At 47.7% G+C, this 24,769-nt stretch overlaps 3 protein-coding genes and 1 pseudogene across 12 annotated transcripts; 1 reads left to right on the plus strand and 3 right to left on the minus strand.

Moving 5' to 3' along the window:
• Positions 1–301: 301 nt before the first annotated feature.
• LOC115896474 lies at positions 302–1,396 on the minus strand (annotated as a pseudogene). Its single transcript, XR_004056355.1, has one exon. The product of XR_004056355.1 is annotated as a 40S ribosomal protein S8 pseudogene (transcript).
• A 7,068-nt stretch (positions 1,397–8,464) lies between these two features.
• On the minus strand, positions 8,465–10,437 carry CD14 (CD14 molecule). Its single transcript, XM_010388157.2, has 2 exons — positions 9,803–10,437; positions 8,465–9,714 (listed from the first exon to the last, which is right to left on the minus strand). Exons 1-2 carry the CDS (start codon positions 9,803–9,805, stop codon positions 8,590–8,592), a joined length of 1,128 nt encoding a protein of 375 aa, XP_010386459.1. The 5' UTR covers positions 9,806–10,437; the 3' UTR covers positions 8,465–8,589.
• A 5,359-nt stretch (positions 10,438–15,796) lies between these two features.
• On the plus strand, positions 15,797–22,105 carry TMCO6 (transmembrane and coiled-coil domains 6). Of its 9 annotated transcripts, none has more exons than XR_004056425.1 (12): positions 15,797–15,983; positions 16,110–16,240; positions 18,034–18,149; positions 18,239–18,422; positions 18,685–18,789; positions 18,956–19,041; positions 19,603–19,722; positions 20,252–20,363; positions 20,468–20,654; positions 20,788–20,882; positions 21,289–21,428; positions 21,671–22,101. XR_004056425.1 is itself a non-coding variant. In XM_030927715.1 (12 exons), exons 1-12 carry the CDS (start codon positions 15,899–15,901, stop codon positions 21,782–21,784), a joined length of 1,503 nt encoding a protein of 500 aa, XP_030783575.1. In that variant the 5' UTR covers positions 15,801–15,898; the 3' UTR covers positions 21,785–22,101. The 9 variants fall into 9 exon arrangements, 8 of the variants coding, with proteins under 8 accessions (XP_030783575.1, XP_010386467.1, XP_030783577.1 ...); XM_030927715.1 differs by having other exon boundaries at positions 15,801–15,983; positions 21,261–21,428; XM_010388165.2 differs by having other exon boundaries at positions 15,801–15,983; positions 16,110–16,222; positions 21,261–21,428.
• Positions 22,064–24,767, minus strand: NDUFA2 (NADH:ubiquinone oxidoreductase subunit A2). The gene is made up of 3 exons (XM_010388159.2): positions 24,470–24,767; positions 24,243–24,349; positions 22,064–22,376 (listed from the first exon to the last, which is right to left on the minus strand). Exons 1-3 carry the CDS (start codon positions 24,568–24,570, stop codon positions 22,285–22,287), a joined length of 300 nt encoding a protein of 99 aa, XP_010386461.1. The 5' UTR covers positions 24,571–24,767; the 3' UTR covers positions 22,064–22,284.
• Between the last annotated feature and the right edge of the window lie 2 nt (positions 24,768–24,769).

Below are 24,769 nucleotides of genomic sequence, written 5' to 3' on the forward strand. Positions count from 1 at the left end.
TTGTATTTTGCAATCTTGCTGAACTTGCTGATTAGTTTTCATGTATTTTAGTGAATCACTAGGAGTTTTTAATATATGTGATTATATAATCTGTGAATTGACATAATTTTACTTCCTACTTTTTTTTTTTTTTTTTTTTTTTTGAGACGGAGTCTCGCTCTGTCGCCCAGGCTGGAGTGCAGTGGCCAGATCTCAGCTCACTGCAAGCTCCGCCTCCCGGGTTTACACCATTCTCCTGCCTCAGCCTCCCTAGTAGCTGGGACTACAGGAACCCGCCACCACGCCCGGCTAGTTTTTTGTATTTTTTTTTTTTTTTTGAACAGAACAATAAACACCTTTATTACACGGGTGAAGACAAAACGAGGATTTATTTGCCTTTCCGGGCCTTGATTTTCCTAAGATAGAACTCCAACTCTTTGCCCTCTAGCACATAGCCATCTGCTCAGCCACACTGTCCCGGCCTGGAAGCAATGCATGCAAGAAGCTTGCCCTGCTGGAACTGCTCCTCCAGGAGACTGCTGATTTTGGCATTGTTTTTCCTTTCATCATATTTCTTCTGAATTTTTTTAGATCGTTTTTTGTTTAAAATCTCTTCTTCCTCAGGAGTCAGCTTGGCTCCCTTCTTGCGGCCCAGGGGCAGCACGTAGTGGGACTCGTACCACTGTCGGTACGGTGTGCTGTCGATGAGCACGATGCAATTCTTCACCAGAGTCTTGGTACGGACCAGCTCATTATTAGATGCATTGTAGACAACATCGATGATCCTTGTTTTACAAGTACAACACTCTGAGCCCCAGGAGAAATTCCCTACGTCCAGCTTCAGGGCACGGTATTTCTTGTTACCTCCCCGCACACGGACTGTGTGGATGCAGTGGGGGCCAATCTTGGTGTTGGCAGCCGGGCGCCCCAACTCATACTTCCGCTTCTTGTGGTAGGACTTTCTCTTGCCCCCGGTTTTGCGGCGCTTGTGCCAGTTGTCCCGAGAAATGCCCATCGCTCGGCGCTGGCTGGAAAGAGCGTTTTTTGTATTTGTTTTAGTAGAGACGGGGTTTCACCATGTTAGCCAGGATGGTCTCGATCTCCTGACCTCGTGATCCGCCCGTCTCGGCCTCCCAAAGTGCTGGGATTACAGGTTTGAGCCACCGCGCCCGGCCTACTTCCTACTTTTCAATCTGGATGCCATTTATTTCTTTTACTTGGCTAATTTTCATGGCAAGAACCTCTAGTACAATGTTGAATAGAGGTGGTGAGAATATACATCCTTGTTTTGTTGCTGATCTTAAGGCAAAAGCAGTCTTTTACTATTAAGTATGAAATAAACTGATTTTTTTTTTTTTTTTGCAGATGTCCTTTACCATGCAAGAAAGTTCCCTTCCTTCCTTTTGTTGAGTGTTTTTTTGTGAGAGGTGTTGAATTTTGTCAAATGCTTCTTCTGCATTTATTTAAATAATCACGTGGTTTTTTTATTTCTAATTCTATTTTTCTGATGTATTACATTAATTTTCAGATGTTAAACCTGTAAGAATTAAAGAAAGAGGAAAGAAACATGAAAGTCAGCTCAACAAAGACAGGTTTATTCTAGAGAATAAACCTGAGAGGGGCTTCTGACCAAGTTAGGTCAGAGTCACTCTCTCTTACAGACTTAGAGCTTTTAAGGGTTTGGGGCAGGAGAGCTTATCACAGGCTCGGAATGCTTCTGTGTCTCTTTGTCTTGCTTATCTGGGAGGGAGACGTTTGTGTCTGTTCCCATGCATCTTCCCGCAGTTACAGGCATACTTCCCTTCACTTCCACCACCCTTAGTCTGCTTTTAGTTTCCCTATCTTAGTGCACCTAAAGGGAAAGGAGTGTGCTTATTAGGGTCCACTGTTTTACTGGGACCTATTGTATGAGTGTGAAGTTTGGTGGTTACCCAAGAGATTTTCCCCCTCCCTCTGTGCCTGAGCTGTCTTGTCTGTGTTTTACTGTCTGTACTTTGTGGCTGCTTGTTGTTAGAATAGAAATGATTTCCTTGAAATGCATGAGGTTAGAAAAGGAGTTGGAACTTAAAGTGGCAGTGTTTGTCCAAGATGACAGTGCTCCTGCTCTGTCAAAACCACCCTTGCACTCCTGGCATAAATCCCGATTGGTCATGGTGCATAATTATTTTTATATGTTGCTGGATTTGGTTTGCTAGTGTTTTGTTGATGATTTTTGTATCCATACTCATAAGACATATCGGTCTGTAGTTTTCTCTCCTTGTGATGTCTTTTCAACCACTCTTTATTAAACTTAACCAAAGATCAGACCTATCATACACAATATCATATGTAAAAAAGAATAAGCAATTTTTAGATAGCCTAAAAGATTCAAGTCAGTGTTCAATTTCTTCCACTACATGTGATTTTAAATGTTTTATAATGAGCCTCCCACGATCTGGTAAATGAGGGGCTCTGAGCATTAGAAGAAGTGAGGTTTGTGTTGGAGAAAAGAAGACTGGATGGGAGAGAGCAAGTTTTTTTCTGAGAGCAAAACTCTTGACTTAGTGTAGAACAACAACAACGAAAAAACACACTAACATCTGTTTGGTTCCAGATGACAAAGCAGGAGCAAAAGAGGAAGTTTACAGGGAAACTGATTTGGGATCAGAAAAGGAAGTCCTGCAACCACAACATTCCACTGTTTCAGCATAAAGTCTGTCACCTCACACCAAATATCCGACCACAAAGTGCCATGTAGAAGTGGAGCCCTTGCGTCTTTCAGTCCATTTCCCCCTGCTTGCCTCACTTCCTTCCCTGTTTAGGGCACATTATTCAGCCTTGCTTTATTAACACAACTTGCCCAACCTTTGGGCCTCTCTGAGGGTGCCCTGCACCCCGACCTCTGATCTTGGTTGAATGAATTCTGTTCCCAGACTGCTGGACAAAGTTGGAAACAAAAAATCACAATCCTTGAGACTGGAACCATGACACATAGTTTATGGTCTTCAAACTCAATTGAGCAAATATTTTTACTTGACTTTAGTGAAGTAAAATACTATTCACTGTTTCCTCACTTTCCTTTCAGTTCAGTCCTCAGCCCACTCTTCAATCAGTCAAATCGGTGAAGATTTATGGAACACTTGCCATGTGCCAGGCACTGCTTTAGAGGCTGGAGATACAAAACTGAACAAGAGCAACACAATCTCTGGTCTCATGGAACTTACAACCCAATAAAGACACAAATAAAGATGACAATTTCTGATAGAGATAAATGCTGTGAAGAAAACCATGCATGATGTTAGGATAGAAATGATGGCAGGAGGGGGCCAGGCACAGTGGTTCACACCTGTAATCCCAGCACTTTGGAAGGCGGAGGCAGACCAGTCACGAGGTCAAGAGACCGAGACCATCCTGGCCAACAGGGTGAAACCCTGTCTCTACTAAAAACACAAAAATTAGCTGGGTGTGGTGGCATGCACCTGTAGTCCCAGCTACTTGGGAGGCTGAAGCAGGAAAATCGCTTGAACCTGAGAGACAGAGATTGCAGTGAGCCGAGATCATGCCACTGTACTCCAGCCTGGCGACAGAGTGAGCCTCTGTCTAAAAAAAAAAAGAAAAGAAAAGAAAAGAAAAAAATGATGGCAGGAGGAGTTCCTTTCAGATGGGGTGACATCTGAGTTGAATTCTAAACAGTGAGCCACACCTACCCATCAGCATATTTGCCCAGAAACTTTGTCTTCCAGTAGAGTGAGACTACAAATTGACTGTTTCGGTTTTTACACTAAAGCCAATCCCTCCACTGGTGAACTAGATACCAGTGCCTTTTATCTACTCAAGAACATTGCTCCAGCAGGACTCCCTTTTCTCCTGTCTCATCAAATTTTCCCTCTGCTGTTTCTGTCTTCACACAATCATGCTATTTCTCTTATTATTGTTATTTTTAAATACAAATGTGCCCAGCTGGAGCACAGTGGTGCAATCATAGTTCATTGCTCATTGTAACGTCAAATTCCTGGCCTTAAGCAATCCTCCCATCTCAGCCTCCTAAAGCACAGGGATTACAGGCATGAGCCACTGTACCAGGCTCATCTCTGTCTCTTTTTTTTTTTTTTTTTTTGAGATGGAATCTTGCTCTGTTGACCAGGCTGGAGTGCAGTGGCATGGTCTCGGCTCACTGCAACCTCCACCTCCTGGGTTCACGCCATTCTCTGGCCTCAGCCTCCTGAGTGTCTGGGACTACAGGCGCCCACCACCACGCTCAGCTAATTTTTTGTATTTTTAGTAGAGACAGGGTTTCACCATGTTAGCCAGGATGGTCTCAATCTCCTGACCTTGTGATCTGCTAGCCTTGCCCTCCCAAAGTGCTGGGATTACAGGCCGGAGCCACCGCGCCCGGCCATCTCTCACCTTAAAAAACAACAAATGCGGTCAGGCACGGTAGCTCATGCCTGTAATCCTAGCACTTTGGGAGGTTGAGGCCGGCAGATCACCTGAGGTCAGGAGTTCGAGACCAGCCTGACCAACATGGAGAAACCCCATCTCTACTAAAAATACAAAATTAGCTGGGCGTGGTGGTGGGTGCCTGTAATCCCAGCTACTTGGGAGGCTGAGGCAGGAGAATTGCTTGAACCCAAGAGGCAGAAGTTGCAGTGAGCCGAGATCAAACCATTGTACTCCAGCCTGGGTGGGCAACAAAAGCGAAACTCTGTCTTAAAAAACAACAACAACAAACATAACAGCATACTCACTGGTGAGAAACTGAAAGCTTTTCCTCTAAGATCATGAGCAAGGGAAGTTCCTTCCTTCCTTCCTTCCTTCCTTCCTTCCTTCCTTCCTTCCTTCCTTCCTTCCTTCCTTCCTTCCTTCCTTCCTTCCTTCCTTCTTTCCTTTCTCTCTCTCTCTCTCTCTCTCTCTCTCTCTCTCTCTCTCTCTCTCTCTCTTTCTTTCGACAGAGTCTCGCTCTGTAGCCCAGGCTGGAGTGCAGTTGCATGATCTTGGCTCACTGCAGCTCCGTTTCCTAGGTTCATGCCATTCTCCTGCCTCAGCCTCCCGAGTAGCTGGGATTACAGGCACCTGCCACCACTCCCGGCTAATGTTTTGTATTTTTGTAGAGACAGGGTTTCATCGTGTTAGCCAGGATGGTCTTGAACTCCTGTCCACCTCGGCCTCCCAAAGTGCTGGGATTACAGGCGTGAGCCACCTCGCCCGCTGGGAAGTACTTTCAATACTTCTATTTAGCATAGCACTGTAAGTCCTAGCCAGAGCAATTGGGCAGGAAAAAGAAATAAAAGGCATCCAAATTGAAAAGGAAGAAGTAAAATTATCTCCATTCGTAAATGACATGATCTTATATGTAGAAACCCCTAAAAATTCCAAAAAGCCTGTTATAACTAACAAACAAAGTTAGTAAAGTTGCAGGATACAAAATCAACACAGAAAAATCACTGTTTCTATATACTAACCCTGAACAATCTGAAAAGGATATTAAGAAAACAGTTTCACTTACAATAGCATGAAAAAGAATAATAAAATACTTGGGAATAAACTTCACCAAGGAGGCAAAAGACTTGTACAATGAAAACTACAAAATGTTTCTCAGAGAAATTAAAGATACAAATAAATAGAAAATTAATCCATGTTCATTGGTAGTCTTAATATTTTTATGATAGCAACACTCTCTCAAGTGATCTACAGATATAATGCATTTCTTAGCAAAATGCAATGGCTTTTTTTTTCAGAAATGGAAAAATTCACTTCAAAATATGGACCCTCAAGGGATCCTGAATGACCAAAACAATCTCGGGAAAAAAAAGAATGAAGTTGGAGAGCTCATGCATCCTGATTTCAAAACTTATTACTAAGTTTGCAGTACAAAACAGTGTGGTACTAGCATAAAGACAGACACATAGACCAAGGAATAGAATAGAAAGCTCAGAAATAAGCCCTCACATATATGGTCAAATGATTTTGACAAAGGTGCCAAGGCTATTCAATAGATAAAAGGAAGTCTTTCATACAGTGGCACTGGGGAAAATGGATATTCACATGCAAAAGAATGAAGTTGGATCTTTACTTTATACCATATATAAAAATTAAAAATTGATCAAGTTGCTACAAGAGCAAAAATTATAAAACTCTTAGAAGAAAACATAAGGCCGGGCACGGTGGCTCACGTGTGCAATACCAGCACTTTGGGAGGCTGAGGCAGATGGATCATAAGGTCAGGAATTTGAGACCAGCCTGGCCAACATGGCGAAACCCTGTCTCTAGTAAAAATACACAAAATTAGCTGGGCGTTGTGGCAGGCACCTGTAATCCCAGCTACTCAGGAGGCTGAGGCAGGAGAATCACTTAAACCTGGGAGGTGGAGGTTGCGGTGAGCTGAGATTGTGCCATTGCACTCCAGCCTGGGCAACAAGAGTGAAACTCTGTCTTAAGAAAAAAAAAAAAAGGATAGTCAACCTGTATAACATATCAATCCTCAACAATATCTGCTCCCTTTTTTTTTTTTTTCTGAGACAGAGTCTTGCTCTGTAGCCCAGGCTGGAGTGCAGTGGCGCCATTTTGGCTTACTGCAACCTCTGCCTCCCAGGTTTGAGTGAGCGGTTCTCCTGCCTCAGCGTCCTGAGTAGCTGGAATTACAGGCACATGCCACCACACCCAGCTAATTTTTGTATTTTTAGTAGAGACAGGGTTTCACCATGTTGGCCAGGATGGTCTCGATCTCTTGACCTCGTGATCCGCCCACCTCAGCCTTCCAAAGTGCTGGGATTATAGGCGTGAGCCACCACACCTGGCACAGATAATATTACTCTTTTTTTTTCTTTTTTTAAATTTTTTTTTGAGGTGGAGTCTCGCTCTGTCGTGCAGGCTGGAGTGCAGTCGCGCGGTCTTGCTCACTGCAAGCTCCGCCTCCCGGGTTCACACCATTCTCCTGCCTCAGCCTCCTGGGTAGCTGGGACTACAGGCGCCTGCCACCACACCCGGCTCATGTTTTGTATTTTTTTTTTAGTAGAGATGCGGTTTTACCGTGTTAGCTAGGATGGTTATTACTCTTAATTTTTTTTTTTTTTGCAATGGGATATTTTACATCTCCACTACTGCCTTAGTCTGCTCAGGCTACCATAACAAAATACCATAGACTGGTGGCTTAACCAACAGAAATTTATATATATTCTCACAGTTATTTCTCACACATAAAAAACTATCTTTTAGTGTTTTCACCCCCCTCCCCCAGCCACTGGATTGGAATTCCCTAAGGGCGTGGATGTTTCTGATTCATCTTTGTATTCCAGGCTTTATCACAAGGCCTGAGGTGAAATGGGGTTCTGTAACCGTTTGATGAAGTGTGATCAGAGCTATTCAAGGTGGGGGGGGAACTGCCTTGAGATGATTAATTATCTGATACTTGAAATCTCCCAACTGGCTGGTTGAAGGCCCCTTGGGGACATTCCAGTGAGTGTCCAGCTAATTGAACTGTTTTCTGACATAGTTTGAGTCTGGTTCTGGTAATGTCTGTAACTCTCTTATCAATGTTAATTTCCATTCCCCATTCAAATCTGTGTAGCTCTGGACAATGGCCAGAGGCAAGTGCTGGGCCTATAAACCTCCTCCCACCTCTCCCATGCTCCCTGAGAGGCAGGCATTTAGCTTTCTAATGGATGTGGCTGCCTCCTTATTGAAACGAGGAAGGGAATCAGAAGAAACAGCACCTCTTGATGGCTGATACCCTAGGTCTCTGAGCTAATGTGGACTAGAAGACACATCCTGTTTATTTTGAAGTTTTGAAGAGTCTGAGATGCTATCCTACTTGCCAATCAGAGTCAGCCTGAAAAGGTTATCTATATATGTACTAACAGAACACAGGATCTCTAATTCAGAGACCGACTGCATCTTGCGTCAGTTCCCCAGGCCCAAATTCCCCATTATGTCGGGGAGTGACACAGTGAAAGCCTCCGGGTGTAGAGAGGTTTACAAGAGAGGAAACCTAATATTATGAAACTCAGAGCTTGTGCAGGATAGGAGGCTGTCCCTCTTCCTTGAGTGGTAAGGGAGACAAACAGAGAGGGAGAGGGAGGGTGTGTGTGTGTGTGTGTGTGTGTGTGTGTGAGAGAGAGAGAGAGAGAGAGAGAGAGAGAGAACAAGGAAATAAGCAAATGGCTGTGGGTTTTATTACCTTTGAAAGGGAGCAGTTGGCTCTTGGGAAGTGCATAGGAGAGGAAATATTTTGTATCTTCCAAATATCATTCAAATATCTTTTAATCCAGATGCCGATAATCTGCTCAGAAAGCGCTGACTGCACACTCATTGTTTCTCCCATGTAGCCCTAGCCAGGAGTCCTTTCCTGGCTCCTTCTATCTCCGCAGTTCTTTTCTTGGGGAGGACAGGCAGGGTTTCTTAGGGAGTTAGGATGAAGAAAGCCTAAGTATGATGAATTCCCCATCCAGCACTGTGCCCAGCACATAGCAGACATCCAATAAATGTCTGTTAAATGAATGACACGGACCCATTGTTTAAGATTTTAATAAAGATGGGGCAAAGGGTTGAACTGGTCGAAAAGTCCTCAACGTCCTGACGGGACGCCCCTCAAGCCAAGGCAGTTTGAGCCCATTCATTATTCTCTCCTGGATCTTAGGCAAAGCCCCGGGCCCCCTGGAGCAGCACCAGGGTTCCCGACACCCCCACCGACAGGGTCGAACGCGCACAGGCTGGGACCACGCCGGAGTTCATTGAGCCCTCTTGGGGGAGGGCAGTTCCAGGGACCAGGAAGGGATTCCCGTCCAGTGTCAGGTTATCCACCTCGGGCAGCTCGTCAGGCCGCGGCGCCCTGTACAGTCTGTTGCAGCTGAGATCGAGCATTCTGAGCTTGACCGGCAGTCCTTTAGGCACCTGTTCCAGCCCAGCGAACGACAGATTGAGGGAGTTTAGGGCGCTGGACCACATGCATCTCGGAGCGCTAGGGTTTGCGGTGGCGCGCAGCGAGTTGTGGCTGAGGTCTAGGCTGTGGGGCTGCACACCTGCCGCCGCCAGTGCAGCGCACACGCCTGTGGGCGTCTCCATTCCTGTGTTGCGCAGCGCTAGATTCTGGAGGGCCGGGAACTTGTGGGGACAGAGAGCCGCGATCAGTCCGCGTTCGCCCAGTCCAGGATTGTCAGACAGGTCTAGGCTGGTGAGGGCCGGGAAAGCGCGAACCTGTTCGCAGGAAAAGGCAGGCGAGTGTGCTTGGGCAATGCCCAGTACCTTGAGGCCTGGCTTGAGCCACTGCTGCAGCTCAGCGAGCCAGGAACGCCCTGTAGCCCACGACACGTTGCGTAGGCGCAAGCTGGAGAGTGCAAGCCCTGTGGCTTCCACAGGCAGCGGAGGCATGGTGCCGGTTATCTCTAGGTCCTCGAGCGTCAGTTCCTGGAGGCGGGAGTACGCTAGTACACGCAGGGCGCCTACCAGTAGCTGAGCAGGAACCTGTGCGGCTCCTACTGTGAGCCGCCGCACGCGGAGAGCCTTGACCGTGTCAGCATACTGCCGCGGGTCGCCGTCGGCATCGACGCGCGTTAGAAACGGCTCTAGGCTGAGACCGCCGACACGGATCTCCACCTCCACTGCAGACACACACTGGAAGGCTTCGGACCAGTCGGGCTGAGGTTCGGAGAAGTTGCAGACGCAGCGGAAATCTTCATCGTCCAGCTCACAAGGTTCTGGCGTGGTCGCAGAGACGTGCACCAGCGGCAGCAGCAGCAGCAATAAGGAGGATGCGCGCTCCTGGGGAGAGAGCACAGGTCTAGGAGGCCCCATCCGACCCCTGTGGCTCCCGAGTGGCACGCGTTCGACCCCAAGACCCTACACTCACCATGGTCGATAAGTCTTCCGAGCCTCTGAGCTCCGGACAGGCTCTGGAAGGGCTCTAGCTTCTTTCCTTAACAGCGGCACCCGCCAGCTTCCAGGCTTCACACTTGTGAATTTGTGAACACTTGTGAACTGTCTCTAAGAGTTTACGTAATCCTGGGAAGTCATTCAGTTCCCTCCTCTGTGAACCCTGATCACCTCCCCACCTCTCTTCCTCCCAGCCAGCCCCTTTCTTGGAAATACTGCAGGGAAGGACGTTTCAGGGAGGGGAGCCGTAACAGGAAGGATTCTGCAGGGCATCTAGGGTTCTGTGTCTCCTGGCAGTGTCCTGATGACTCAAGCGCCCCAGGCGGTGAATGCCCTGATGACTTAGGCGCCTAAGACGTCTCTGGTGGGTATGGGAAAAAGATGATCCTCAGTGCCTTAGGCCAGTACCATACTCTGCACTATGCAAACCCCCAAACCACCACGTTATATCCCAGAGACTCTACTTGATTCGTTTCTTTGACTTCTTCCTTGTCTTGCTTTATGTTGATCTCCCGCCACCCAAATCCAAGTCCCTGATTATCCTCAGATATTTAACTGGATGTTTTGTGGAAGAGAAGAGATTGTGAACCTCATCTGTTGGCACCAAGGGATGGAATTAGGTTCAAGAAAAGGAAGTTGCTCTGAAGAAAAATTCCCCCTTCCTTTGTTTTTCCTTGCTCCTTTGATTAAGTAATAACTTTCTTAAAAGTGGAGACGTTTAACAGAGACACATTGGCCAAGTCGCTCGGTCACTTACAGTATCCATTTTCTGTCCTGAATTGTGAAGCAAGGTATTTTGGACCAGTTTTCCCACTTGCACCTTGCTCTCTCCTGCCCTCCTCTCAGTACAATCTGTGTGCCCTAGGAAGGAAGGGATAGGACTATGTTGAATGAGGATTAATTAGTAACTCACCAGTTTTGCAAAAAAACAAACAAAAACAGAAAACAAAACAAAACGAAAAAACAGCAAATGTCCCAGAGGATAAGGAGCTATGCATTTACAACAACCCTCACAGGTCCACATCCCTAGACCTCTGGGGAAAGAACTATATGAAAGTCTTTTTTTTTTTTTTTTTTTTTTTTTCATACCGAGTTTTGCTGTGTTGCCCAGGCTGGAGTGCAGTGGTGTGATCTTGGTTCACTGCAACCTCTGCCTCCCAGGTTCAAGCGATTCTCTTGCCTCAGATTCCCAAGTAGCTGGGATTACAGGAGCCCGCCACCACGCCCAACTAATTATTGTAGTTTTAGGAGAGACAGGGTTTCACTCTGTTGGCCAGGAACTCCTGACCTCAGGTGATTTGCCCGCCTTGGCCTCTCAAAGTGCTGGGATTACAGGCGAGAGCCACCACATTTGGCCTGAAAGTCTTTTTTATTTTTATTTTATTTGTATTTGTATTTATTTATTTGTTATTTATTTTTATTTTTTGAGACGGAGTTTCACTCTTGTTGCCCAGGCTGGAGTGCAATGGCACAATCTGGGCTCACTGCAATCTCCACCTCCCGGGTTCCAGTAATTCTCCTGCCTCAGCTTCCTGAGCAGCTGGAATTACAGGGATGCGCCACTACCCCTGGCTAGTATTTTTAGTAGAGACGGGGTTTCTCCATGTTGGTCAGGCTGGTCTCGAACTCCCGACCTCAAGTGATCCACCCGCTTCAGCCTCTCAAAGTGCTGGGATTACAGGTGTGAGCCACCTTGCCTGACCGAAAGTCTTCTTTAAATTCCCACTTCCTCTTTGAGAAGTAGCTGCAGATTTGTCCCTAGTCCAAACAAGAAGGCTCATCACTGCCCCCTGTGGGTCCTGTTGGGCATACCCTAATGCACTGAGCTATGCCCTGGTGCCATGCCAGGCCTCTGTAATATCCCTGAGGACCAAGATGTGAGTATATCTGACTCGAAGTCAGCCAGTCTTGGAATCCCAGCTTTACTACTGAGGTTGTGAGACTTGGGCCTCCCTTTTGTGAAATGGAGATGATAGTATTACCTGTTTGTGAGTAAAGTCTTTGGCACAGAACCACGTCTTTTAAGTGTAGTCTTGATGACTAGTCTTCTTTCTCAGAGTCTGCATTCAAATAACTCAGGCCCCTGAAGTCTGACACCTCATCATCTTAGGGGTGGGGAGGTGCAAGTTAAGAGGGGCAGTGATGGTTCTGCAAAGATCTCCAACTCACAGCTTGATTCCACAAATATCTACCATTTGTCTACCGAGTACTGGGGTTGGTAGAAAGCCTTGGGACGCAGACATAACCAAGAAAATCCTTGAAGTGCTCCAGGAGGTGGGTAGAGCAAACATGAACCCAGAATTTCAGTCCATAGTGGAGAGGGCTCTTACAGAAGAGAAACCAAAGGCTTGTGTTGTTGGGGGAGGAGGGCGGAGGTGGAGAGGAACATGGTCTGGAGAAAGGAACAGCCAACCCTGTACAAGACAGGACCTGGGGCTGGTTCTTACAGGGTTAACAGTGTTGCCAGACAGGTAGATGCAGAAAGGCAGTTTGGGCAGCTGTAGCTGTCTGAGCAGACACTGGGCAGAATATAGCTTTTGGCTGGGAACTTGTTTCATCTTCCCCACCTGGAGTAAGTGTGGGTTTAGTTGTAGTTGTTGTTGTTGTTTTCTTTTTTTTTTTTTTTTAGATGGAGTTTCACTCTTGTTGCCCAGGCTGGAGTGCAATGATGCAATCTTAGCTCACCGCAACCTCCACCTCCTGGGTTCAAGTGATTCTCCTGCCTCAGTCTCCCGAGTAGCTGGGATTACAAGCATGTGCCACCACACCTGTTTAATTTTGCATTTTTAGTAGAGATGGGATTTCACCATGTTGGTCAGGCTGGTCTCGAACTCCTGACCTCAGGTGATCCACCCACCTCCGTCTCCCAAAGTGCTGGGATTATAGGCATGAGCCACCTTGCCCAGCCAAGTGTGGGTTTTAGAAGCCAGCCTGGATTAAGTGCAGTGGCTCATGCCTGTAATTCTAGCACTTTGGGAGTCCAAGCTGAAAGGATCATTTAAGGCTGAGCTCTAGGCTGTGATAAGCCATGATTGCACCACTGCACTGCAGCCTGGGCAACAGAGCAAGACCCTGGCTCAAAAAAAAAAATAATAATAAATAAATAAAAAGTTTTTCTTGGAGAAATAAGAAAATAAAATTTTTTTAAATTAATTTTTTTTAAAAAATTGAAAAATTAAAAAAAGAAGCCAGACAGTTGCATGAGGAAGGGGTCAAGATCCAGGCCCTGTCCCTGGCCAGAGCATGGTGCACAGCAGGTGCTCAATAAATGGCTGTCCAGGGGATTGATGGATGGATACTGGGAGAGAAGATATTAAGGATAGAACGATGGTCTGTAGATATTTTAATGTGCTGTTTTGTGGAAGAGATTGAAGACTTCATTGATTAACTCCAAGGGGTAGAATTAAGTTCAAGGGAAAGAAGTTGGTTTTAAGAATAACCTTTTTCCTAGATTTGTGCTTAATTGAACCTTTGCCTAAGTTATATAGCTTTTCAAAATTAGAGGTTTCCTGTAAAAATTCTTAGGTGCCACCAGGACCCTAATCTCCTGGAGCTGCCAAGGGGGTCTGGGAGGAGACAACATCAAATAATTATACTATAACTTAATGATAGCTGTGAAAAGGGTTATGAAGAAGCTGGGTCATTGGTACAATGGTTCTGAGTATGTGACACTGGACTTGAGATGTTGAGAATGTTGTTAAGGGAAGGATGCTGGTAGAGAGAAGATGTAAGGGTGCAGGCAAAGAAAACAACTTGTGCAAGAGCCTCCCCCAAGAGTGGGAGTGGGGTGGAGGAGAAAAAGAGCAGGGCTTGTTAACAAAGAGAATGTCCCAGAAGAGGTGAGTCCAGATTGGAGAGGTATGCAGGGGTTAGACCATGTAGGGCTAAGTCGGCCACAATTCCAATTTTGAGGGTGAGGAACATGGTTTTTTATTCACTAGTGTTTCCTTAGTGCCTAGTAGACTAGTGGCGCTCAACATTTGGTGAAAGATTTTATCCTAAAAATTATAGGAACTCAGTTTTATGCAGAGAAGTGAAATAATGATATCTTTCTCATCTTCATCACATATAAAATGAGAATAACGGTCATTGTGGTGAACATTCTGTAAAGCAAAAATAAAATTCTAAGCCCTGCCCCCAACCCCCACCATCTGAATGGACTTCCTCTTCAGCCAGGGCTCTTTTAAAATTTAACGGAGTGACTGTTTCAGGGCATGATGGGAAGTGGGGGTTGAACATGCCTCATTATACCTCTCCAGCGATAACATCAACACAGACTTTAAATTTGATAAGAAACATTTTACAACCCATTCTCTCTGAAGCCTAGGATTTGAAGGTTTCCTCTGCAAATAAGAACTTGTGTCTCCACAATCCTTCATCTTAACCCAGACATTCCTTTCTATTGATCTCAGGTCTTTAGAGAAACTCAACCAATTGTCAACCAGAAAAATTGAAAACCTACCTATAAGCTGGAAGCCCCCCCACCGCCTCACTTTGAGTTGTCCCGCCTTTGTGTTGTCCCACAAACCAATGTCTTTCTTTCTTTCTCTCCCTCCCCTCCCCTCCCTTCCCTTCCTTTTTTCCTCCTTTCCTTCTTTCTTTCTTTCCTTCTTTCTGTTAGGAACAACGCCCAAAATCCTAAGGAAAACTGAACACTCGAACAAAGGATTCTTAGCAAAGCAATTTTACTTCCGTGAGAGGGGTGTCTGTTTGGCCAGTCGCCATGAGAGCACACCTGAACAAAGGGGCACGAGAGCCTTTATTCCTGACGCAAGTCCTGCGGGTCATGCAATCTAAACTAATCCCGGTTGGCTAAACACTTGAATTTTTTAGATAAGGTGGACACTTAAAAGAAAGTGGAGAGGAAGGGGAAGGGGTGCCTGTAATGAACTACAAAGTTAGTCCTCTTTCCAAATAAAGAAAGGAATGTGAGCTGGTACTGATAACGCCTGGTACTGTGGCGTGCCTGGGCATCTAACGAAGGCAAAAAGGAAAAAAAAAAAAAAAAAAGGAGAAAAAGGGGAAAAAAGGTGTGTGTGTGTGGTACTATGAATTAAAGAATAAAAGATTGATCTAATTATTTGAAGAGAAACCTCATCATATCCCACATTTCTTTCTTTCTTTTTCTTTTTATTGAGACGGAGTTTCGCTCTTGTAGCCCCGGCTGGCGTGCAATGGCGCTGCAACCTCCGCCTCACGGGTTCGAACGATTCTCCTGTCTCAGGCTCCGGTGTAGCTGGGATTACAGGTACCCACCACTACGGCTAATTTTTGTATTTTTAGTAGAGATGGGGTTTCACCATGTTGGCCAGGCCGGTCTCAAACTCCTGACCTAAGTTGATCCATCCGCCTCGGCCTCCCAAAGTGCTAGGATTACAGGCGTGAGCCACAACGCCCGGCCCAACCAGTGTATTCCTTGAATGAATTGGATTGAAGTCTCGTATCTCCCTAAAATATGTAAAACCAAGCTGTACTGGACCATCTTGGGCACATGTTCTCAGGACCTCCCGAGGGCTGTGTCATGGGCCATGGTCACTCATATTTGGCTCAGAATAAGTCTCTTCAAATATTTTACAGAGTTTGACTCTTCGTTGACAATTCAATGACGCTTCAAGTGTTTCTGGCAGCTCTTATCAGTGGGATCCGCATCAATGGTGAAATGGGATCGTGGCGCTTCCCGGAGTTCAGGGTTGTTTTGAACGTTCATCTAGAGCGCATTGTGGGTGGGGAAGTTGTGTTTGCTGAGTAGATTGTGACACCGCTGGCTTGGGGCACTCGAGGTAAGGGATGAGTGACTTTTTTTCCCTAAAATTGATAAGACAAATCAATCAGAGGCGGAGCGCCGCCTCTGGCTCTGGTCTGGTGGTGCAGCGTCTCTAGCCCTCACTCCGCCCACCGTCCCCGCGCAGCGTCCACTCGCCGAGCCCCGCCCTCACCCAGCACCCACCCCGTTCTTGGCGCCTTCCCCTCCTGGTCCTGCCCTGTGCTGAGTCTGCGCAGTCGGTGCCATCGTCTACGCCCCTGGGAGCGTTGTGGCGGCTGTTTCCTGCGGCGTTCCTCTTCCTGCTCCACCATGTGGAGCCGACGGCAGGGCCGCCTTAGGCCCACGGTCTGCGGGGTGGAGGAGCTACGGCGCCGCCGGCGGGAGCAGGAGGCAGGTGTGGGCGCCCGAGGGAGCGCGGGGGCATATGGCGGTCGGAGATAGGTTGAGACCTGAGGCTTGGAGCCGCGGGATCTGGGTTCCGGTCGTCCTTCCCACGCTCAGCCGACTTCTCTGTCCCCAGCACTGCGGAAGGCGCGGAGGGAGCAGCAGCTGGTCAGCAAGAGGCTGCTGAGAGAAGACGCCCCAGAGGAAGCTGGAGAGGGATGTGTGGCTGCGATCCTCGGCGAAGCCGAGGTGAGGGGGCAAGGCAAGGTGCGCTGGAGTCCACGCCGCTGGCGCCAGACTCCCGGGAGTACTCGAGGTCTGCCCCAAACCTGAACGCAATCCACTCTACACTTCCATGCATCCAGTGGGTCAAGCCAGAAACAGGGGAATCATCCTGCACAACTCTTTGACCCTCAACCTCATATCAGTCCATCATCAAGTCCTAGTTGTTTACCTCCTGAAGAGCTTTGGAGTCTTTACATGCCTCACCATCGAAGCTGCCACCACTACCACCTCTCTGGATGCTACTGCAGTCTCCTAAAAGGTCACCCTGCATCTATGCTTGTTGCCGTCAATACGTCCTTTAAAAACACATGGAGACCAAAATATTTCCTGTGCCCTGCAAATCATAGCATGGTCTAGCCTCTTCCTAACTCTAATTTTATCAGTTTTCTCATCCTAGCCACTGTCCCCTTTTCAGTTCTTGCAATGATATATCGGACCCTTGTGTCTCAAGCCCTTGGCATTCGCTACGTCTAATGTGGGTTTCTTTTGGTATTCTGTCTTGAGAGCCTTTTTTTTGTTTATTTTGTTTTTTTGAGACAGAGTGTCGCCAAGCTGGAGTGCAGTGGCATGATCTCGGCTCACTGCAACATCCGCCTCCCGGGTTCAAGCGATTCTCCTGCCTCAGCCTCCTGAGTAGCTGGGATTACAGGCGCGCGCCACCACACCTGGCTAATTTTTGTATTTTTAGTAGAGGCGGGGTTTCACCATGTTTGTCAGGCTGGTCTCGAACACCTGACCTCGTTATCCACCCGCCTCCGCCTTCCAAAGTGCTGGGATTACAGGCGTGAGCCACTGTGCCCGGCCGCCTACTTGTTTCTTGTAAAATATTAATCATTATCTAGTGGCTTGTTTATTGTTATTTCTCCAACTAGACTTTAATTGCAGGAAAACCTAGATCCTGTGTTATTTGTTATCATTGAAAACCCGGTTGCCTGCACATTATCTGGCATGTAGTTAAGTGCTTAGTATTTATTGAATGAGTGAATGAAAGGATTTATTCAGCAAGCATTGAGTATCCCCTATGTTTGTATTATGTTTACATACATAGTTTATCGTACAAACTATGTTGACATATATATTGTCAACTTATTTCTAAGTTGTACTATTCCATTGTGTGCTTACTTTATGCCAGGACACTGTGCTGGTCACTGAGGTACACAAAGATGAAGTCCCTTTCTTTGAGGTGCTCACAGCCCAGTGAAGAAGACCTGTCATAAGGGAAGGAAACATGAGGAACAAGAGAAACTCCGAAGTCTCTCAAAAAGAGCTGACTTCCCAGAGGGAATGAGGAGCAGAAATCTGAAAAGAGTGGGAAGCTGGAGAGGGTGTGCAGGCAGAAGGAATAGCATGTGCAGAAGCTCGGAAGTGTTAAAAAAAAAAAAAAAAAAAAAAGCTAACGTTGTGCTAGTTGTTGTTAGAGTGTAGGTTGCGTGGGGAGAATGGCTGGAGGAGTAGGTCTTGCCAGGCTGAGAGGTTTAAATATCCTTGAAAGAACCTTGTATGAAGGCAGGGTTTATACTGTTATTCTCATTTTCAGGTGAGGAAACTTAGGTTCAGGTCCCATGTGGAGTGAGTGGCAGGTATGGTGTTAGAACTCAGTTCTGATTCTCTGTCCACTCCATTGCAAGGTAGATGCTTATTAGTTGCATTAGTGTGAATGACAAGTTCTGGAGGTGGTGTGATATTGGAAGGCTCACAGGTGAAGTGGGCAGAGAGAAACTTAGAACTTGCTTTCTGGGAACTATGTGCTCTCCTTTCCCTGCCCTGAACTCCAGGTGCAGCAGTTCCTGCGGCAAGCCCAGCGGGGTACAGAAGAAAAGGAGAGAGAGGGGGCTCTGGTTAGCCTTCGTCGAGGCTTGCAGCACCCTGAAACGCAGCAAACCTTCATCCAGTCAGTGTGGGTGGTGTGGGGGAGGGGGGAGCTGGGGCTCTGAGGGATGGGCCACAAGCTAAGCAGGGCTCTGGTACTCATTCATGTAGGCTGGAGGGCAGCATGCGGACCCTGGTCGGGCTCCTGACCAGCAACCAGGCTCTGCTGCAGCTTGAGGCGGCTCGGTGCCTGCATGAGCTTTCTCACTCTGAGCAGTCCACCATTGCTGAGGCCTGCCTGCCAGCTACTTCCTACCTCCTCACCTACCTCTCCGGTCACAGCTCAGACTTCATAGTAAGCCCTGTCCCCTTCCTATCTTGTTCTTGGTTTAGATTTTAAAATTGTGCTTTTGGGACCAGTTTGAGCTGGTAAGTAGGAGGAAGAAAACATACTTGCCCTTATGCCTACAGCCATGCCTACACCCATCATCTCCCCACCCTCTTGTGAGCCTCAAGGATAGTTGCTCCAGTGTCCCCATCACCTCCCCTCCCCATCTCCCCACACCCAGCCTGGCATGAAACAGGCCAAGCCCATTGCTTTTGTTGCCTGTTCTCAGGAGCTGTGTCTGTATACACTGGGTAACCTGATCGTGGAGAGTGAGGCTGTGAGAAGGCAGCTCCTGCCACAGGGCATTGTTCCAGCCTTGGCTGCCTGCATCCAGGTGACTCCTTTCTTCCTCCCTGGGCAACCCTTCCTTTGCTCCTCCCCACATGCTCCATCTACTTTGGTTAGGTAGCTGCAGCCTCTGCTCTGTGCCAAGGGGCTGAAAGTCTCTGAAGACCTTATGACCCAGCTTCCAGTCAGATCCTTACCCTGTCTACTTTCAGTCCCCCCATGTGGCTGTGCTGGAAGCTCTCGGATATGCCTTGTCCCAGCTTCTACAGGCTAAGGAAGCTCCAGAGAAGATCATTCCGTGAGTAAAATTGTCTTTAGATGTGCAGCCAGAGGTGACCCACTCAGTAGTATAGCTCCTGGATGCCTGAATGATTTCCAAAGCTGTTGCACATTTTTTTTTTTTTTTTTTTTTTTTTTTTTTTTTTTTTGAGATGGAGTCTCGCTCTGCGGCCTGGGCTGGAGTGCAGTGGCCAGATCTCAGCTCACTTCAGCTCACTGCAAGCTCCGCCTCCCGGGTTCACGCCATTCTCCTGCCTCAGCCTCCCGAGTAGCTGGGACTACAGGCGCCCGCCACCACGCCCGGCTAGTTTTTTTTTTTTGTATTTTTTAGTAGAGATGGGGTTTCACCGTGTTAGCCAGGATAGTCTCGATCTCCTGACCTCGTGATCCACCCGTCTCGGCCTCCCAAAGTGCTGTTGCACATTTTAACTTCATGTGTCTGGCTAGGAAGGGCTTTGGGTTTGGACACTTTCCCATCTGGGCAGGGCTTTGGGTCTGGACACTTTCCTACCTGCTATCAGCGTTTGGTAAGAGCCACTGGCATCTTCGTGGTTCCTACTCACAGCCCTGCTTCTGCCAGCAGCTCCATCTTGGCCTCCACTCTCCCTCAGCACATGCTACAAATGTTGCAACCTGGCCCAAAGCTGAACCCTGGGGTCGCTGTGGAGTTTGCCTGGTGCCTTCATTACATCATCTGCAGGTAACATAGGGCAATTGGGGAAGTACCACAGATCTTCCCTGGGGCTCCCTTTCATGACATTCAACTGTTTGAACTTGGGTCTGGAATTGCTATAGTGAGTTTTCCTCCCTCCACTGTCCTCTCTTTTTGGAGTCCAGGAGACCCACAGACCTTAGCTGTTTTTTGTTTTGTTTTGTTTTTAGGACAGAGTCTTGCTCTGTCACCCAGGCTGGATGGAGTGCAGTGGTGCAATCTCAGCTCACTGCAACCTCTGCCTCCCGGGTTCAAGCGATTCTCCTGCCTCAGCCTCCTGAGTAGCTGGGACTACAGGTGCGTGCCACCATGCCTGGCTAATTTTTGTATTTCTAATAGAGACGGGGTTTCGCCATGTTGGCCAGGCTGGTCTCGAACTCCTGACCTCAGATGATCCACCCGCCTCGGCCTCCCAAAGTGCTGGGATTACAGGCATGAGCCACCACGCCCAACTGCTTCACTTCTTAAAGGTGGAATTGACTATATACATAGTGACTGCTTGCTTCCTGTTTCCCAGCCAGGTCAGCAATCCTCTGCTCATTGGCCATGGGGCTCTGTCTACTCTGGGGTTGCTGCTGTTGGACTTGGCTGGGGCTGTCCAGAGAACTGAGGATGCAGGACTGGAGCTGGTAGGTGAAGAGGTCAGGTGAAATTCTGGGAGATGTTTCCTGATACTCTGGAATGCAGGTAACCTCTTCCTTCTTACACCTGACCCCCCAATTTGTCTTTGCAGCTGGCATGCCCTGTGCTTCGATGTCTAAGCAACCTGCTAACTGAGGCAGCAGTGGAGACTGTGGGAGGGCAAATGCAGCTCAGAGATGAGCGTGTTGTGGCAGCCTTATTTATCCTGCTGCAGTTCTTTTTCCAGAAACAGCCCAGTCTACTCCCTGAGGGCCTCTGGCTCCTCAACAACCTCACTGGTATGCACCATAATCTGCCCAGGCCTGGACATTTGGATAATGGGGATATTTCCTCATGGCCTAGGCTGAGGTGGGTAGTATCGGCAGGGGTGGTGGGGGGAAGCAGTTTTTTACCCTGGTACTTCTCTTCCAGCAAACAGTCCTAGTTTCTGTACCTCCTTGCTCTCCCTGGATCTGATTAAGCCCCTCTTGCAGCTGTTGCCAGTATCTAATGTGGTGAGCGTAATGGTATGTATTGGGGTCACTTGAATACAAGATCTGGTAGTTGGATTGTATGGGACAGCAGTCCTGAGCCCTCAGATGTACCCTTAGTTGAGAGCCAGCAGGTGGTGGTGTGTGGCCTCAGGGCCCAACCAGTTTAGGTATGTGTCCCTTTAACTGGATTATTTATCCTTGGACAAATCACCTAACCACCTTAAACTTCAGCCTCCTCACTTACAATTGGGGATAATCTTGCATCATAGGGTAGTTGTAGGAGTATGAGAACATGCATGTAGAAGAGCTTGGCATGGTGCCTGGGCATGTGGCCACCATGTCATGTATTTTAGGTATTGTTAATGATCGTTGTTTCATTCTTTGTAGACCTATGTATGTATCTATCTGCAGGTGCTCACAGTTTTGTGCAATGTTGCAGAGAAGGGTCCTGCTTACTGCCAGCGGCTGTGGCCAGGGCCCCTGCTTCCCGCCTTGCTGCACACACTAGCCTTTTCTGACACTGAAGTAGTAGGCCAGAGTTTGGAGCTGCTGCATCTGCTGTTCCTGTATCAGCCAGAGGTATAGGTTTCTGGCCCACGTCCTCAGTCACCCCTGTTCTGAAGCCACACAGTAGCTCCCTTCCCGTCCAGTCCTAACTATAGTTGTTTCTCTGGGCCTGGCTAACCTATATAGGTTCCATGTCAGAACCTTCATCCTTTTGAGGGGGAATGCACCCTCTAAAGTGGGCTGACCCATGAGGCTGTGGGAATTGAGTCTTAGGACACAGATGAGGTATGTTGAATTTTCTTCCCTCCCCCTAGGCTGTTCAGGTCTTCCTGCAGCAGTCAGGGCTGCAGGCCTTGGAAAGGCATCAGGAAGAGGCCCAGCTCCAAGATCGCGTGTATGCTCTCCAGCAGACAGCTCTTCAAGGGTGATGTCGTTTCTCAATGTCACTCATTCCCCCTCTCTTAACATCAAGCTTCTTTGTCCAGTAGAGTCTTCGGAGACAGCAGAGCCTTTGGAGATTTAGGACCATAATGATGTCTCATGTTCTCTGCTCCCATACCTAAGCCAAGACCTTTGGGTCCCAGCTCCTCCTCTTTCACTTAGCACTATCTAGGCAGGAGGACCAAAAGGGACTGTTTGGTCTACTTATTCTGGGGCCCTAGAATCCCTGCCTCCCACCCTTCATTTTTGCTTCAGCAGCTGGTAGCTTTTGATGAGACAGAATAAAGTTTTATTTTTATATTAAGCTACTTTGCCTCAGTGGTTACATAGTAAGGGGTAGAGGGGTAGATGAGGACAAGAACACCCTGAGAAAGTATTTTACAGCACAAGCTTTATGAGGAATAGGAGAACACATTTTTTTCACATTATACTAAGTCCAGCAGAGCCCAGGCTCTGGGGCTGTTGCTCTTAATCCTCAGTGGAGGCTTCAGGCTTTACCACTTAGCACGTTCTCCAGGGCTCTGGTTACCTGATCAGCACTGAAGTTGTTCAAAGGGACATTCTTCTCTTGGCCAAATGCTGAGGAGAAAGAGGGAGGTGTCTTTATTTATTCTGCACTGTGGAGGCTACCGAAGTAAAATAAAAGATCTTGTCTTTATCTTACAGTTTTGTTAAGATGGGAAGAGTATTAAAGAGATATGATCAAAATACATTTGGTATGCCTAGAATTAATACAATAGGTCTCAAACACATCTAAGAAGCCCAAGTCCAAATAGAATTTTGGCTGATTCTGGATGGCCACAATGGGTTGTTTCAGGGAAGCTTTCAGGGGGTACTGTAGGCATTTATTACTAACTACTATGAGCAATGTATTGATGCAATACCTTGGCTGGGTGCCCTTTTTTTTTTTTTTTTTTTTTGAGATGGAGTCTCGCTCTGTCACTCAGGCGGAAATGTAGGGGCGCGATCTCCACTCACTGCAACCTCTACCTCCTGGGTTCAAGCAATTCTCCTGCCTCAGCCTCCTGAGTAGCTGGGATTACAGGCACCCACCACCACGCCCGGCTAATTTTTATATATATATATATATTTTTTTTTTTGAGACGGAGTCTCGCTCTGTCACCCAGGCTGCAGTGCTGTGGCCGGATCTCAGCTCACTGCAAGCTCCGCCTCCCGGGTTCACACCATTCTCCTGTCTCAGCCTCCCGGGTAGCTGGGACTACAGGCGCCACCACGTCGCCCGGCTAGTTTTTTGTAGTTTTTAGTAGAGACGGGGTTTCACCGTGTTAGCCAGGATGGTCTCGATCTCCTGACCTCGTGATCCGCCCGTCTCAGCCTCCCAAAGTGCTGGGATTACAGGCTTGAGCCACCGCGCCCGGCCTTAATTTTTATATTTTTAATAGAAACGGGGTTTTACCATATTGGCCAGGCTGGTCTCGAACTCCTGACCTCAGGTGATTCACCTGCTTCAGCCTCCCAAAGTGCTGGGATTACAGGCAAGAGCCACCGTGCTCGGCTGGATACCCATTCTCTAGGCTCCCATAGGCTATCTAACATAATACCCAGCACAATACACCAAAGTTACTCGTGTCTCTCTCCTCCTGTAGTCTACTGGCTTTTGGAAGGAGAAGCTTTTTTCCTCCTCCAATGATTAGTGCATGTCTAATGTCTACTGTGTCACACAGATGTCTACTGTGAGAACCAATCTGCTTAAGGTGGTCACTCTCCTCCACCTCCTCCCGACATTCCCAGGGCACCATGTAGTTAAAAGCTGTGATTAAAATCCTGTTATTCAGTATGTATAAATATTTATTGCATACCTACAATGTGTTAGGCCAACATGATAGGAAAATTTCATTTTGCAATACACTGCCATGCCAGTCTTAGAGGGGTAAATGCATTCTAAGAAAGGGGAACAAATGTAAAGGCTCAATCCTGTTATACCCCAGCTGCAACACTTTAGATATGTTCCACAAAGTTTTGATTCCATTTTCTAATCTCTACAATGAGAAAAGAAGAACACGCTTCCTCCTAACTAATGAAGGTTAAATGAGTTAGGCAGGGAAGCACTCAGCACAGGACCCAGCTCTGCATGCTCCAAATTAACTGAGATTCTCACACACTGCCTGGACTGACACTGGCTACACGTCACTTGGAGAAACTATATTGACTAGCTTCTCTCCTATCTGAAGCCCATTCTTAACTACAAAAACGTCAGTTCCTGATCCCTACGCAGGATTCGGTCAGCCTCCACACTTACGTTGCCCGAATTACAACGCATTATATAACCCTGCGAATATAAATTTATTCATGGAAACAAGATCAACAGCAAGGCTAAAGTCCGAGTTCTAGTTTCTCTACGGGTTTCTACATGACCTTGGGCGGTCCCTTCTCAAACCCTTGTTCCCCTACCGGAGCCCCAGGCTCCTGGCGTCCCGCACTCACCGTAGCGGGCCCAGAGCTTGGGCTGCACATCGGAGCATTCGCGGATTAGGATGGGTAGGTCGGGATTCGCCTTCTTTAGCTCCACATAGCGTTTCTCAATGAAGTCCCTGCGGGGCCGGAGAGAGCGCCGCGCGTGCTGTGGGCGCCGGCTTCCCTCAACTTCAGGGAGGTCGAGGTCGTGACCTCGGCGTCCCGAAGCCCGCCCGCCTCACCACGCCGCGCCTCACCTGACGCCCTGGCTGCCGGGCGAGCGCTGACATAAGTGGATGCGAATCTCACGCAGGCCCAGCTTTGCCCCGATTCCTCGACTCGCTGCGGCCGCCGCCATCTTGGCTAATCCCGAAGTCCCCAGTTCCAGGTCTTCGGGCCAAGTTCTGCGGTCTGACCAATCGCGGACCCTCCAGCCTAGGCCTTAGGCCTGATGACGCAGGGGCGGGGTAAAGCTTGGCCAATGATATAAAAGTATTGTAGGCCCGCTGCGAGGTCAATTTCTTTGCGATCGGGGTTGGTCAGAGGGAAAAACAGGA

The sequence above is a fragment of the Rhinopithecus roxellana genome, chromosome 3, assembly GCF_007565055.1.
Source record: "Rhinopithecus roxellana isolate Shanxi Qingling chromosome 3, ASM756505v1, whole genome shotgun sequence".
NCBI lineage: Eukaryota > Metazoa > Chordata > Mammalia > Primates > Cercopithecidae > Rhinopithecus > Rhinopithecus roxellana.

What these genes read in the sequence shown, in the direction of transcription:
- TMCO6 (XM_030927715.1), top strand. Translation starts at nt 15,899, where the DNA reads ATGTGGAGCCGACGGCAGGGCCGCCTTAGGCCCACGGTCTGCGGGGTG. An exon ending in ACGCAGCAAACCTTCATCCA is followed by an intron (nt 18,150 to 18,238) that starts GTCAGTGTGGGT and finishes TCATTCATGTAG; the next exon opens with GCTGGAGGGCAGCATGCGGA. An exon ending in CCTTGGCTGCCTGCATCCAG is followed by an intron (nt 18,790 to 18,955) that starts GTGACTCCTTTC and finishes GTCTACTTTCAG; the next exon opens with TCCCCCCATGTGGCTGTGCT.
- NDUFA2 (XM_010388159.2), bottom strand. Translation starts at nt 24,570, where the DNA reads ATGGCGGCGGCCGCAGCGAGTCGAGGAATCGGGGCAAAGCTGGGCCTG. An exon ending in CCCGGCAGCCAGGGCGTCAG is followed by an intron (nt 24,350 to 24,469) that starts GTGAGGCGCGGC and finishes CCGGCCCCGCAG; the next exon opens with GGACTTCATTGAGAAACGCT. An exon ending in CAAGCTCTGGGCCCGCTACG is followed by an intron (nt 22,377 to 24,242) that starts GTGAGTGCGGGA and finishes CTTTCTCCTCAG; the next exon opens with CATTTGGCCAAGAGAAGAAT.